Source organism: Heteronotia binoei, chromosome 10 (assembly GCF_032191835.1).
Source record: "Heteronotia binoei isolate CCM8104 ecotype False Entrance Well chromosome 10, APGP_CSIRO_Hbin_v1, whole genome shotgun sequence".
Classification (NCBI taxonomy): Eukaryota; Metazoa; Chordata; class Lepidosauria; order Squamata; family Gekkonidae; genus Heteronotia; species Heteronotia binoei.
In genome coordinates this window covers 37,658,514-37,672,201 of record NC_083232.1, presented here as the reverse complement: position 1 = coordinate 37,672,201, position 13,688 = coordinate 37,658,514, and the positions used below count along the sequence as shown (strand labels likewise).

The window sequence follows — 13,688 nt, the reverse complement described above, 5'->3', positions numbered from 1 at the left end:
GTGCAGGCAGGCAGGAGTCCAAAGCCAGTCCAAGGTCAAAGTCCAGGAAGTCAAGCAGGAGCCATGTCACCAATGCAGAATCACAAACCAGAATCAGAAGTCAATGTCCAAAAGCCAAAAGGTCAGGGTGCCAAGGAAATCAAGGAGGTCAGAATCAGGAAGGAGCGTGGATGCAAGCCAGAGAATAGACTTGTTATTTCCACAAGGTTACCAAGTCCTGGGTGGGAGCTATATGGGAGTCTCAATCAGCCTGCTCCCTGGGTGGCAGTGACTCTGCTAGAAGTCAGGGCTGAGAGATCTGAAGTCTCAGCATGTCTCATGTCTTCACTCTGAAAGTTCTTTCCAGAGCCTGCTTCAAACCTTTGAGATGGGAGGAGGAGAGCTTGGAGGAGATTGATCATCAACAGCTGACACTGGTGCCTGGAGAGTGATTGATGGGCCAGCTGCTGTTTGTTCAGCTGAGGAACTGGCTGGCAACTCTTCCAGGTCTGTTAAGCCTTCCAGCTCCTCCTCGTCAGGGCTCATGACACTGGGCAGCTGACTGGGAGCAGGAAGGAGCCTGGAAAGTGGGAGAATTTTTCTTGATTTTGCATAGACCAGTTTGGGGGTACAACGTTTTCTACCCAAAAGAAGAAGAAGAATTGCAGATTTATATCCGCCCTTCTCTCTGAATCAGAGACTCAGAGCGGCTTACAATCTCCTTTATCTTCTTCCCCCGCAACAGACACCCTGCGAGGTGGGTGGGACTGAGAGGGCTCTCACAGCAGCTGCCCTTTCAAGGACAACCTGTGCCAGAGCTATGGCTAACCCATGGCCATTCCAGCAGGTGCAAGTGGAGGAGTGGGGAATCAAACCCAGTTCTCCCAGGTAAGAATCCATGCGCTTAACCACTACACCAAACTGGCTCAAGATGGCAACTGACACAGTATTGTGCCCTAAGGATAGAGAGAAGGAAGGTTAGACTTCAGAAGAAGAGAATGATTGCTGTCTATCATTCAACCTTCAAAGTCAGCAGAAAGTTGTGATCATGCCATAGATGAAAAATCTGCGGTGACTTTTCTAAAAATATTGCATCTCTGTTCAGTGTAAATGTTATTCCATTGTTGTCTCTGCAATATAGTTGTAACTAATTTTGACACATTGTGTCTACCAATCTTTTATCCTGCCTTGCATAAAAAAATGTTTAAAAAAACCCAGCCTCTTAACTTTTTAGTCATAAACTTCCTTGTGATTCATAAATTGAAAACGGCCAGAACAAATTGCTGACATCAAAAGGATTTTCCGCAGAGGAAATGCATAACATAAGAAGAATCCCTGAGAGAGTGCAGTTTGGGGTTTGTGCTTGGAATTGTTCAGCTATGAAATTTCATTAGAAATATTAGTTGTCTAAAAACAGGCACATTATCAAAATGTGATTAATGCTGCTTTCAATCTACTGAATTAATGGGTCTAAACTGGCATATTTCAGCTCTTGATCCTTTCAAAAACATGAGGAAATTGCTGCCCATTTTATACAACTCAGTCTGTGAATTTAGGCAGATCATAAGATGGCAGGATAGGTTGCATCAGTACAGGATAGGTTGCATCAGGATAGGTTGCTCAGCCGCCCTGAGCCTGCCTCGGCAGGGAGGGCAGGGTATAAATAAAATTTTATTATTATTATATATTATTATACTTAGTTCTTATGGCCCGTTCTTACATGCCTAGGGAATTCTGTCCACCACTTTGGGGTCAGGCAGCAATTTTTCTCCAGAAAATTGGTCAGGGATACTAGAGGGTTTTGTTGTTGATGTTTTGCCATCTTCTGGGCATGTAGCAGATGTCACTGGGGTTGTGGGGGGGAGGTATTTGTGAGTTTCCTGCATTGTGCAGGGGGTTGGACTAGATGACCCTATGATTCTATGGTTCTTTAATTCTAGTCATACCTGGTTGCCGAGATTCCCAATGAACTGTAAACCCTCCTGAGTTAACCGAGTGGTCAGAGCGAAACCAAATATACAAAGAATTATGACTGCTGAAAAGTTCATCCGGGTGAGATGACCCACAGTATTTTCCCAGCATCTGAGCTGATGATGCCTCTCCGTCATGTATCTGGAGATAGTCAGACCTACAGCCACTACTTTGCTGCAGTTGGAAGAATGGAAAAGTGATACGCAGGATCTAATAGGAAAGAGCAAAGAGCCATTGAATTTCTTTAGTTTTCTATCTGGGCCTCTCAGCGAAACAATGATTAAAAATTGTTTATACAAGTACTCTACACAATCCTGCTTGTCAGAAAATGAAGACACTACAATATCTTGAGAAACAGTGGGCAGAGAGATTAACAAATACTGAAGGTTAAATTAAAATAAAATAGAAAAAAAGAATATCAAACGTGCAGAACGAAATTTAAGTTCAGTGGCTCCTTTAAGACCAACAAAATTTTATTCAAAGCATAAACGTTCATGTGCATGCTTCAGACCAATACAGTTGCCCACCTATATATCTTCCAAATATAGATAGATAGATAAATTTATTGTCATTGTTCTCAAGAAAATGAGAGCAACGAAATGAGGTGCTCTTCCACAAACATACCAACACATTAACACCCACAAAAGGACATATACATAGACCATTTAAATGCATCTAAAAACACATAACCATTCATAACCCTGCATTTAGCTTAACCACGGCACTTGGATAGAAGCTGCCCTTAAATCTATTTGTCTTTGCCTTCAACACTCTATATCACCTACCTGACGGTAAAATCTCAAATAGCTAGTGGCCCGGATGTGAAGGGTCCCTTAAGATCATTTGTATCATGTATATGAAACGGAGTAAAGAAACCTAATTCAATATCTTCCTAATTATTTCAGTAACATGATAATATTGAGTAATGTTTATGTTTTTATAAAGCGATGACAGCTGGGCACTGTACAATAATTATTTCTGCCTGAAAGACTAATGCCTGCTATCCCGTTTCCTCAACAGAGATGCTGAAGACTTGGGAAATACTTTCCTGCAGTATAGTCATAAGCCATTCTTGGACATGGGAAACCTGGATTCAAATCTAGCTAATGTGTTTTTATCCAGTCATTGTTTCACTGAGCTTAGGGTGGTATGCATTGTTTTCCCTTCCCCGGTTTGATTTCACAACAGTTATGTGAGGGGGGGCGGGAATGGATTGTGTGTAGACAATTGACATAAGGTTATCAACAGCTCCATAGTACAGTATGGATTTCAGACAGTGTGATGAAGTGGTTAAAATGCTGGGAGGGTAGGAGAGTTAGGTTTATATCCTTGCTCTTCCATGAAAGCTTGCTAGGTGACCTTGGGTTAGTCATACACTCTCAACCTAACCTACCTCACATGGGTTTTGTGAGCATAAAGGAAGAGTGGGGAACAGTGTAACCTGCTTTGGAGCCCATTGGGGAGAAAGGCAGGATATAAAGGAAGTAAATAAATACATAGAAATAAACTATTGTCCCCCAGATTCTAGTCTTTCTAACCACTACATTGGTCTGGCTTAGTTCTCTTCAGTCTCCCCAAAGGGGTCTCTGATATTCTCTCATCCCATTTCAGATACTATATGTATGCTGGCTTCTCATACACATAACTGGAGATATTTCCTGAGGAAACATTTCTTTTATTTCCATATGTCAAGTTCCCATACTGCTGCAAAGCTTTGGAAAGCAAGCCGAGTGATAGCAATGCAAATTTGTTACCGGGGGTGGTGGGTGGGATCAGAATCTAAGGGTATGGGGAAGGAAAGAGAATTCAAGCCTATCCAGTCAATTCACATCTCAGTTTTTCCAAATATGAGCTGGCCTTTTGTAGCTGACTTAGGATTTGGATCAGATATTTCAGCATCAGTATAGAAGCTACCAAAAAGAACAGTCAAAGTAAATCCTGGATAACTTTCACCTCTATTGTGGCTAATGAAGTTACTTCACCTGCCACCTCTTCCCCACCACCCAAACCAATTTCATACTTCAAATTTCTCTTGAAGAGCCTATTTATTAGCAATGTTTGCAGTTAAACAAATAGCCACTCTGCTCCATAAGATAACCTCATGCACTGACAATTAAGACAACTTGTGGTTCTCTTATGGAATCCTTTGGCTATTAGCTTTCATTTCCAGGGCAACCTCTCTTACTTTGTCATAAGTAGTCCGAATGACCCAAGCACAGCTGACTCGGTGATCATATGTCTCATTGCCTGGATTATTTGGGTAGCTGAATGAGCCTGAAGGGTTGGAAAGAAAACCTCCACAAACTGCAGGCACAAAAAAGAAAGAAATACTCTAAGTACAGCAGTCCCCCAAAGAAGTGAAGAGCATGAAATACTAATATAACTTCATTGAAGTGAAAGGGACAGATATTTATGCAAAAGGATTTTAGAGATCCCATTACTGTCTATTCTGCTGATTTTTATGAAGTCATGATTTGGGGCTGAGAGCCTCAAGAAGCACCGCAGTGAATAAGCACCAACAGGAGATCTAACAAAAATTTTTGAAAATTAGAAAATGCACTACTTGCTAGACAAAACTATCTCTCTCCCAACAGATTAGTTGGAACAACAACCCAGTAGAAAACTACTGTAAACAAATCACCTAAAATTTTAAGTGTGCATAATAATCATAAAGCAATCTAAGATAATAAATGATAACGGCAATTGGTGAAAGTAATGGAGAATGTAGCATTACAGCCTCTGTTAGGCATGGTGGAGTCTCCTAGTTTATTGGTACAATTAAACCTGTTCAGCAGGGCATTTGAGTCCAGCAAAGAGCACTTAAATCACATTTGGTTTTGTCTTAACAGGAATTTATTATGATGATGTGGAAATCTCAAGGAAACCTTTGCCTGCTCCTCTACAATGTGAAAATGCCCACAGGTAATATAAAACTAAGGAACTAGTCTCTGAAAGGTAGATGAGAGAGAAAGGTCGAGGCTCAGAGCATCTACATGGCATGCAGAAGGTCTCCGACTTTATCCCTGGTAACTCCAGTTAAAAAGACTGGGCAGTAGGTGATGTGAAAGACCCCTGCCTGAGACCCTGGAAAGCCTCTGCCAGTCTGATCAGACAATAGTAACACTGATGGATCAGTGCTCTGGTTCCGTATAGGGCAAATTCATGTGTTCAAAGGCTGTCCACATTTGAGGTAGGAGTCTAAACTAGGGTAGGAGTTTTGTCGGACTCTGCACAGAAATAATTGCCTTGGTTCAATTTATATTCTGCTTTGTGTTGCTCATAGGCTTCCAGATAGACTCTAATTCCATATGGAGGTAGAGTTTGGAGTAAACCGTTATTGCTAAAATGCACACCATAAAAGAAGTGTCATACTCTGGAATGATAGGGCTGGTGATCTGCAGCCAAGCAGGAGAACATGTGAGGAAGTAGAGATAGATAGGCTAAAAGTAGTTCAGTCTGTGTCTATGTGGCTGCAGTACCACTCTCAGGCCAGCTGCAATGGTGGTGCTGTTGTTCAGCCAAGCTGTTTCTTCCTTAGACAACCTGTGAGTCATCTACAGCTTAAGTTTCCAGTTCAAAATAACTGGTATGTGATGCATTTGTTCCTTTACCTTGCTGGGGTCTCTGGCATTCAGGTCCAGTCCAAGTGTTTGTACATTCACAAGAGTAGCCATTCACCCCATCAATGCAGCTTCCCCCATGTTGACAAGGATTGCTGGAACACTCATCAATATTTTCTGTACAGTTGGCACCAGTCCAGCCAGGATCACATATACAGTGGTAGCCAGAGAGTGTATCCTGTAGACATGTCCCCCCAAAAAACAAACAAACAAACCCAGAAACTCAACAAAAACCAAATCAACCATTAATACAATCTGGTCTGTGATAACCCCCAGGTGTTCTAGCTTGGTGAGCTAGTCTTGTATGCACATTGCTATAGACCACATTCAACCAGATTTGTCTTATGGAACACTACAGCAAACTAACCTAACATGTGTTTTACATAATGGTTTGGCAAAAATCAAATCTGTGCTGAAGTCAACAATAAGTTCTTCTGATCTCAATGACATAAATAAACATATAATCTGATCCTATCACAATTCTATATTTTATTTAATGGTTCATACAGGCAATCTTTGCCTGTTAAACACAGCACCAACACTTACAAGGCATTCTCCATTTAGACAAGGGTTTCGATTTTGGCAGATATGGCTGAGCACAACACAGCCATTTGAGCCATAGCCAGTGCCAGTGTATCCAGCTGGGCAGACACAGTTAGGAATAGGACCTGTAAAAGAGGAGCCACAATATACATAGCCTTGGTTATGAATTTCATCATCCATGTCATCCTAAACAGCTGCTTTAACAACACAGGGCAGATCTGGAAGGATTTAAAGCCACATTCTGTAAATCAATTATAATGCAGCACTCTAAAGTCAATTTCATCTAGTTAAATGAGTAAGAAATCAAAGTGCACAAAATGGCATCACTGTGTGTTTAATTTCTGTTTTTAATGAGGAAAAGCAAAAAAAAAAAATTAGAATCTTGAGATAGGCAATACTGTCACGCAAAACCACTCTCATTATTAAACCCCAAAAATGCAGTGTTTGAGATGAGATAACCTTGACCACTTGCCTGCAGATAAAGATTTGTTTACTAAAACACAGTGACAAAAACTGGACAGGATAACTTTATGTGAAGCCTGATTCAAATAAAAACACTATTTTGCCACTGTGCAACTAGCAGCTGCTCTACACCCGGACTTCTGCTTTCTCCAGCTCAAGTGATCAATTTCCCACAAGTTGCTGTGCAGATGCATTTTGATCTGTGGCTCCCTCCAATTTCCCTGATAGCTTCAGGATCTTGATTTTTGGAGACTGGCTTGAGCCGGGGAAAGCAGAAGCCCAGGGGTGGAGCAACTGCTAGTGAGGAATTGGTCAATGTCCAGTTAGACAAGGGTTTTGATTTTGGCAGATATGACTGAGAATGACACATCCATTTGAAATTTCAGGCAGCACAAGCCCCAGATGCAAGCATGGGGTCTACAACAGAAAGGGAGAGAAAAATAGTGGCAGGCTAAGCAGACAGGGAAAACACAGGAACAGCAGCTTGAAAACAACTGGCAGTTGGCTCTCTCTCCGTCAGCTGATTTCCTTGGCCCTGAGAAAAGTCACCTCACTAATAATGGCCTGCCCAGGCAAGGCAATGGTACCAGAAAATGGATGTGGCTAGAGAGACACAGGAAAAAGCTTCAGAGTTTCCCTGTTCAGAGAGGAAACTAGGAGTCTTGAAACTCAGTGAAAATAACTCCCCCACCCCTTAGCTAAGGCCAAAGGAGCATAAGATTTACCTACCTCAATTTTCACATGTATATTGCATGTAAAAGTGCTATCAAGTTAAGGCAGAAGAACACCTCAACCTGGGAATTCTGAAGAATTATTTTGTGGGAAGCCTGTAATTCCTTGTCCCCCTGAGAACCACATGCAACCAAAGCAAGCTTCTGTTTTGAGGAATGGTATTACCTGATCTACTGGTACATGCAGCAAGTGGATGACAACCTCCGTTGTTTACTGAGCAAATATCAACCTGGGAGCACACTTTCCCATCGCCTTGGTAGCCTAGTTAAAGCAAAAGTTACAAGCATCATCTGACAGTGAGGCAAGCATGAAGAGCTCTGTTTTTGTTGTGATGCAGTGAAAAGACTACAGCGAAGAGTGGTGATAGAAGCTCTCCCCTTTGCCAGAAGCAAATTCCTTTGCTATTTTATCATCTTAGGAAGCATCACACTAATCTCACTGTCATCAGAATAAGCCATTTATATTAACTGGGTATATAAATCAGTGTGAACTTTGGTGATCAGAACCAAGTCTTATGACTACACTGATGGCTGCACTTTGTTCTTCCACAGCTTCCCTGGATTTCTGCCACATGATTGCAAGATTCACTCCTGAAACAACCCAAGATGCAAAATGTGAAAAAGTTTATCGTAATGCTGCTACAAAGTCGATGCAAGCACTGGTGCATTGGCTCATGAAGACTGAGGTCTGACAAAACAGAGGAAAAAAGTATTAACTGAAACATTAATATTCTCCTTCAGCATTGACTGATTGTAAGGTTGCCAACTTTGGGTTGGGAAATTCCTGGCTATTTGGGGGTAGAGCCTGGGGAGGGCAAGTTATAATGTCAGAGTCCACCCTCTAAAGCAGCCATTTTCTCCAGAGAAACTGATCTCTGTGGTCTGGAGCTCAACGGTAATTCCAGGAACTCTCCAACCTTCACCAAGAAGATGGCACCCCAAGACTAATGCTCACAGGTAACAAAGGCCAGCTGGTGCATGTACCTCTAGGCAGCCAAATGCATAAATGTACATCCCCCTTTTTTGTACTTGTAGCCTGGCCCTCAAGTTCTGCTTTCAGTACATCAACATATGAGACCTAATGTCTTTTGCTTCTTTACCCCTACTGTGAGCAATTACTATAATGCATCTAATATGATGAAAGCTTTGTTTTTAAAAAACAAAACCTCTTCAGAATCCCATATAGTGGGGCTATCAGCAGCCCCCATCTTCTCCCAAGCCCTAGCAACACACTATAGCAAGTGCTCTTATTAAGCCAGAATCAAAGGCAAATCACAAGGCAACTGCAGTATTAGTGCTGGCATTAGAATTGCCACTCTGGCTCAGGAAATTCCGGAGATGGATGTTTGGGAAGGGAAGGGTCTGGGCAAGGGAAGGAGCTCAGTAGAAATATGATGTCCATCAGCCCACCTACCTCTAAGCTGGAAGAAAATTCCTTCCGATTTTCAAGTATGATGACTGGTTTACACCTGAGTTTAGTACATGCCCTTGAGCTACACAAGAATTTAATTTATTTATAACTATGTAAAGCCAACAAGTTTTTGCACCTTTCCATTGGCCACACCTAGTGAGAATGAAACCGTGTTTATAAAAATATAAACTGCACCTGATCATGGCAATGCAGAGTTAGCTCACTGTTTACCTGGTGGACAATGGCTGCAGTAGAAAGACCCCATTGTATTGATACACTGAACCAATGGGGCGGTTGAACAGCCTCCATTATTCGTCACACATTCATTAATATCTTGGCAATTATAGCCATTTCCTTGCCAGCCTGTGGAAAAAAGGGGTGAAAAAGAAATAAATAAAAGAAAACAAGAGGGTGATATCACTAAACCAGACATGAAATTTGCTGCTAATATTCCTTCCCATTCTCAAGTATTAACTCATGTAATTCACTGTCCCAGAATCACTTGCTTAGATGGCATTAAAAGGAGATTAGAAAAATTCACAGAGAACTATCACAGGCTATTAAACAAGTTAAGCATCCAGGTTCAGGGGAGACTGCTAGTTGATGAGAGACAGTGCTAAGGGACAATGGTTGGCTTCATACCCTGGTTGTGGGCATCCTATCTCATCAGCCTATCCACTGAGGGAAAGTAGATGCTGGGCTAGATGGATCTTGACTCTGTTCTTGCTAGATTGATTATATTGGTGTAGAACTCTCATAGAGAAGGGCTGATGCTACAAATTAATATGCAAGCCCAACTGCTCTAGCAAAAATCCAGAACCTCAAGGGAATCTTATTTAGAGATTTAGAGACTGTAAATTGAATGACTGATTTTATTAGACCTAAGGGATTATTTATCCACTAAGTGAAGGCGATATAATCAGCCAATTAATTAGAAGGTGGGGGTGGGGGGGAGGGGATGAACTTAATCTACATAATTTAATTAAAATAATAATAATAATAAAAATAATAATAATTTTTTTCTTTTTTTTAAATTGGCTGAGGAAATTAGTAGGTAATTAGTAGTGGTTAGAATTAATTTATTAGGTGGAGTGGGCGAAGGAATAGAATGCGTTTATGTTGTGGCTGTTGATCTGATACAAGTGACCCAGATTTTTTGAAGATCTTTGATAAGTGATGTCAGGTCAGGGGATTCCAGTGCTCCTGGGGAGGGGAAAGTACAGCGGTGGGAGCAGGCAAAGTTTGAACGGAAGGAGTCTGAGAATCAAGAGAGCTCGCTCCCCTTCCAGCCTGTGTCCCATCCCAAGGATAGCAGGTAGAAGGGCCAAGTGGAAATACTCGCCTCCGTCCCTGGTAATGTACAATGCCAGGTCCATAAATAATAAAACCTCAGTCCTGCAAGATTTTTTTATCAGGCAGGATATGGACCTGGCTTGCGTGACAGAGACCTGGGTGCAGGATGGGGAGACAGTTGCTCTCTCCCAAGTGGCTCCACCTGGGTTCTCCGTCCTTCACCAGGCTCGGACTAGCGGGCGGGGGGGAGGGGTGGCTTTTTTCATACGGGAGGATTGCTCCTTCAGGAGACTTCCGCCACCAGAGATCAAGGGCGTGGAGTGTGTGGGCCTGGTGTGGGACGCTGGGGAAAGTATGGCTATCTGGCTGGTGTACCGTCCACCTAACGCACCGGCCAGTGCCTTACTGTCCCTGATGGAGGCTGTGGCAGGCTGGGCATTGGAGCACCCTCGACTTATAGTCTTGGGCGACTTCAATGTCCATGCTGAGGACGCGGCTTCCACTCGGGCGACGGACCTAGTGCTTTCCATGGCAGCACTGGGACTTTCCCAATATATAACAGCGCCCATGCACCAGGCTGGGCACACACTAGACCTGATCTTTGCGGCGGGAGTAGTGGTGGATCAGATATCTGCCGAGGCAGTGCCATGGTCTGACCACCAGGCCTTGAAGGCCCGTGTGAACATGCCCCCCTATCCCGTTTAGGCGGTGAGCAGGTTTTAGCTCGCCCACGTGGCCAGATGGACCCGTTGCGGCTTCAAATGGCCATGTGGGATCCCTGGCCCTCTGGCGATTCGTTAGATGAGCTAGTGGAGATCTGGAATGACCAGCTCTCCACGGCCATCGACGAAATCGCTCCCTGACGTCCTCTTCATCCTCGATCACGATCCGCTCCATGGTATACCCTGGAGCTGCGATCGATGAAACGGCGATTAAGACGACTAGAGAGACAATTGCGTCACACTCATGACGAAGCTACGAGAACATCATATAGGTCATTTATGCGGACCTATGAGATGGCAGTTCAGGCCGCAAAGAAGGTTTACTTTGAGTCCAGAATTGCATCTGCGACCTCACGCCCAGCACAATTGTTTAGTATAATTCGGTCATTAACAAATTTGCCGCAGGGCAAACAAAATATTAGAGAATTGGAAACAGGCTGTGAGGCTTTTGCGAGTTTTTTCGCAGATAAGGTCTCGTCGCTCCGACGCGACTTACCTGCCATAATTGATACAGTAGAAGTACTTGAGGCACCAAGCACGTCTTTTGGTCCAATTTTAGATTCTTTCACTCCACTCAGCCTGGAGGAGGTCGACAGGATCCTTGTAGCTGTGCGCCCTACGACTTGTAGGTTGGACCCGTGCCCGTCTTGACTTATAAAAGCGAGCCAGACGTGGCTGCGTGAACCACTACAAGGTATTGTCAACAGGTCCCTAGTAGAAGGGATCTTTCCCACGCCTCTTAAAGAGGCAGTGGTCCGCCCTCTCTTAAAAAAACCATCAGCGGACCCGGCCATATTGGCGAACTATCGGCTGGTGTCGAACCTTCCCTTTTTGGGTAAGGTTATAGAGCGGGCGGTGGCAATTTAGCTACAGGGGTTCCTGGAGGACACTTCCGCACTGGATCAATTCCAGTCTGGCTTTCGGCCAGGTCACGGGACGGAGACGGTTCTGGTCGCCCTCATAGATGACCTCATGCGACATCTGGATCAGGGCGGCTCAGCGGTGCTGTTGTTATTAGATCTGTCAGCCGCGTTCGATACGGTTGACCATCAGCTACTGACTAGCTGCCTTGCTGATGCAGGGATTCAGAGATCTGCCTCACAGTGGCTGACCTCTTTTCTCCAAGATCGGGGACAAAGGGTGGTGATCGGGGAGGAAGTATCCCAGAGGCACTCTCTTAGTTGTGGGGTGCCACAGGGAGCGGTTCTATCCCCGATACTATTTAATATCTATATGCGCCCCCTTGCCCAGATTGTCAGGAGGTATGGACTGGGTTGTCATCAATATGCGGATGACACCCAGCTTTATCTATTGATGGGTGGCCAGTCCGACTGTACCCCGGAAAATCTAGACCTGGCTCTACAAGCCGTGGCATCTTGGCTCAGGCTGAGTCGACTGAAACTGAATCCGACAAAGACGGAGGTTCTCTACCTGAGTCGGGGTGGTCCAAGGGGAGAGATCCATCTGCCGACTCTTGACGGGGTGCCATTAACACCGGTCCCTAAGGCCAGGAGTTTAGGCGTGCTCCTTGAGTCCTCCCTTACAATGGAGGCCCAGGTAGCAGCCACTGTTAGATCTGCCTTTTTTCATCTTCGGCGGGCACGGCAGCTGGCTCCTTTTCTGGAGCACAACGATTTAGCGATGGTAATCCATGCTACGGTCACCTCAAGAATAGATCACTGTAATGCTCTCTACATGGGGCTACCCTTGACGCAAACCCGGAGACTACAGCTAGTGCAGAATGCTGCGGCACGGCTGCTGATGAGGCTGCCACGATGGGAGCACATCTGGCCAGTGCTGAAAGAGCTGCACTGGCTTCCTGTTGTGTTCCGAGTTCGCTTCAAGGTGTTGGTATTGACCTTTAAAGCCCTTTATGGTCAGGGACCTGCATATCTACGGGACCGCCTTTCTCCGCATATCCCCCAGAGAGCACTGCATTCAGGGGCAAAAAACCTACTCTCGGTCCCCGGACCAAAAGAAGCCAGGCTATGCGTGACAAGATCTAGGGCTTTTTCGGTGGCAGCACCAGAGCTCTGGAATGCTCTTCCAGAAGCCATACGGGCCCTGCGGGATCTGTCTGCGTTCCGCAGGGCCTGTAAGACCGAGTTGTTCAAGCAGGCCTTCGATGCTTGATGAAGATGGCTGCCACCGGACATCACACAGAACGCCGGTGATCACTGTTCGGAATTCTAATGCCGCTATAATGTAGGGATTCAGCACTTTAAAATGGTTTTAATAATTTTTAATTGTAATATGTTTTTTAAACTGAAAATGTTAAATTATGGTTTTATATATTGTACTGGTTTAATTGTGTAGATACTGTGAGCCGCCCTGAGTCCGCTTGCGGAGAGGGCGGGATATAAATCAAATGTAATAAAAATAAATAAATAAATAGATTTCTCAACTTGATCTGAACATTCTTATTTTTATTACTTTCAGTCCCTGTATAATGTATACATGGTGTAAAAACAAAAGTTAAGCTTGGCTTAACTAGGGTTGCTTAAACACCTACTAGTTTGTCTCACAGCCATTTCACTGCTTTCAGTCAGAGAGATATTTGATTCACAATTTCTTCAGGTGCTGCAATTTGTTTGTTGGGGAAATTTCATTGGGTTCCAATGTTGCTGTAGCCCAGGGAAGTTGGAGGGAAAAGGAATCAGAAGCCAGTCACAGATTATTTCACAGGTCAACAGTCAGCTTCTGATGTTCCAGACCTGGAATCTTTGCTTCCTACCAGCCAGCTGCTGGGACATAGCAAAGTGGGGGTTTTGGGGGGAGGGGCAAAAGCTGAAACTCAGCTGATCAACATCAGGAGTTTGCTTCTGAACCTCCATCTGGTGGTGGGGTCTGGATGGTGTCTGCTGGGGGACAAGAAAGTATGGTGAACCTGTCATGCTGAAGCCTTGTTGCCAATATAGCATAGTATATAGCCACAGCAGTAATGGGGAAACTACAC

General features: G+C 44.1%; 1 protein-coding gene across 1 annotated transcript in view; it reads right to left on the bottom strand.

The window, feature by feature from the left end:
• The window catches only part of CUBN (cubilin), a 211,622-nt gene that overhangs the window by 176,917 nt on the left and 21,017 nt on the right, over window positions 1-13,688 (bottom strand). Inside the window, exons 9-14 of the mRNA XM_060248423.1 lie at window positions 8,949-9,080; window positions 7,473-7,568; window positions 6,117-6,238; window positions 5,562-5,748; window positions 4,136-4,254; window positions 1,926-2,160 (exon numbers count right to left, since the gene is read on the bottom strand). Of these exons, the coding sequence (XP_060104406.1) occupies window positions 1,926-2,160; window positions 4,136-4,254; window positions 5,562-5,748; window positions 6,117-6,238; window positions 7,473-7,568; window positions 8,949-9,080 (891 nt within the window). The remainder of the gene's footprint in view (window positions 1-1,925; window positions 2,161-4,135; window positions 4,255-5,561; window positions 5,749-6,116; window positions 6,239-7,472; window positions 7,569-8,948; window positions 9,081-13,688) is intronic.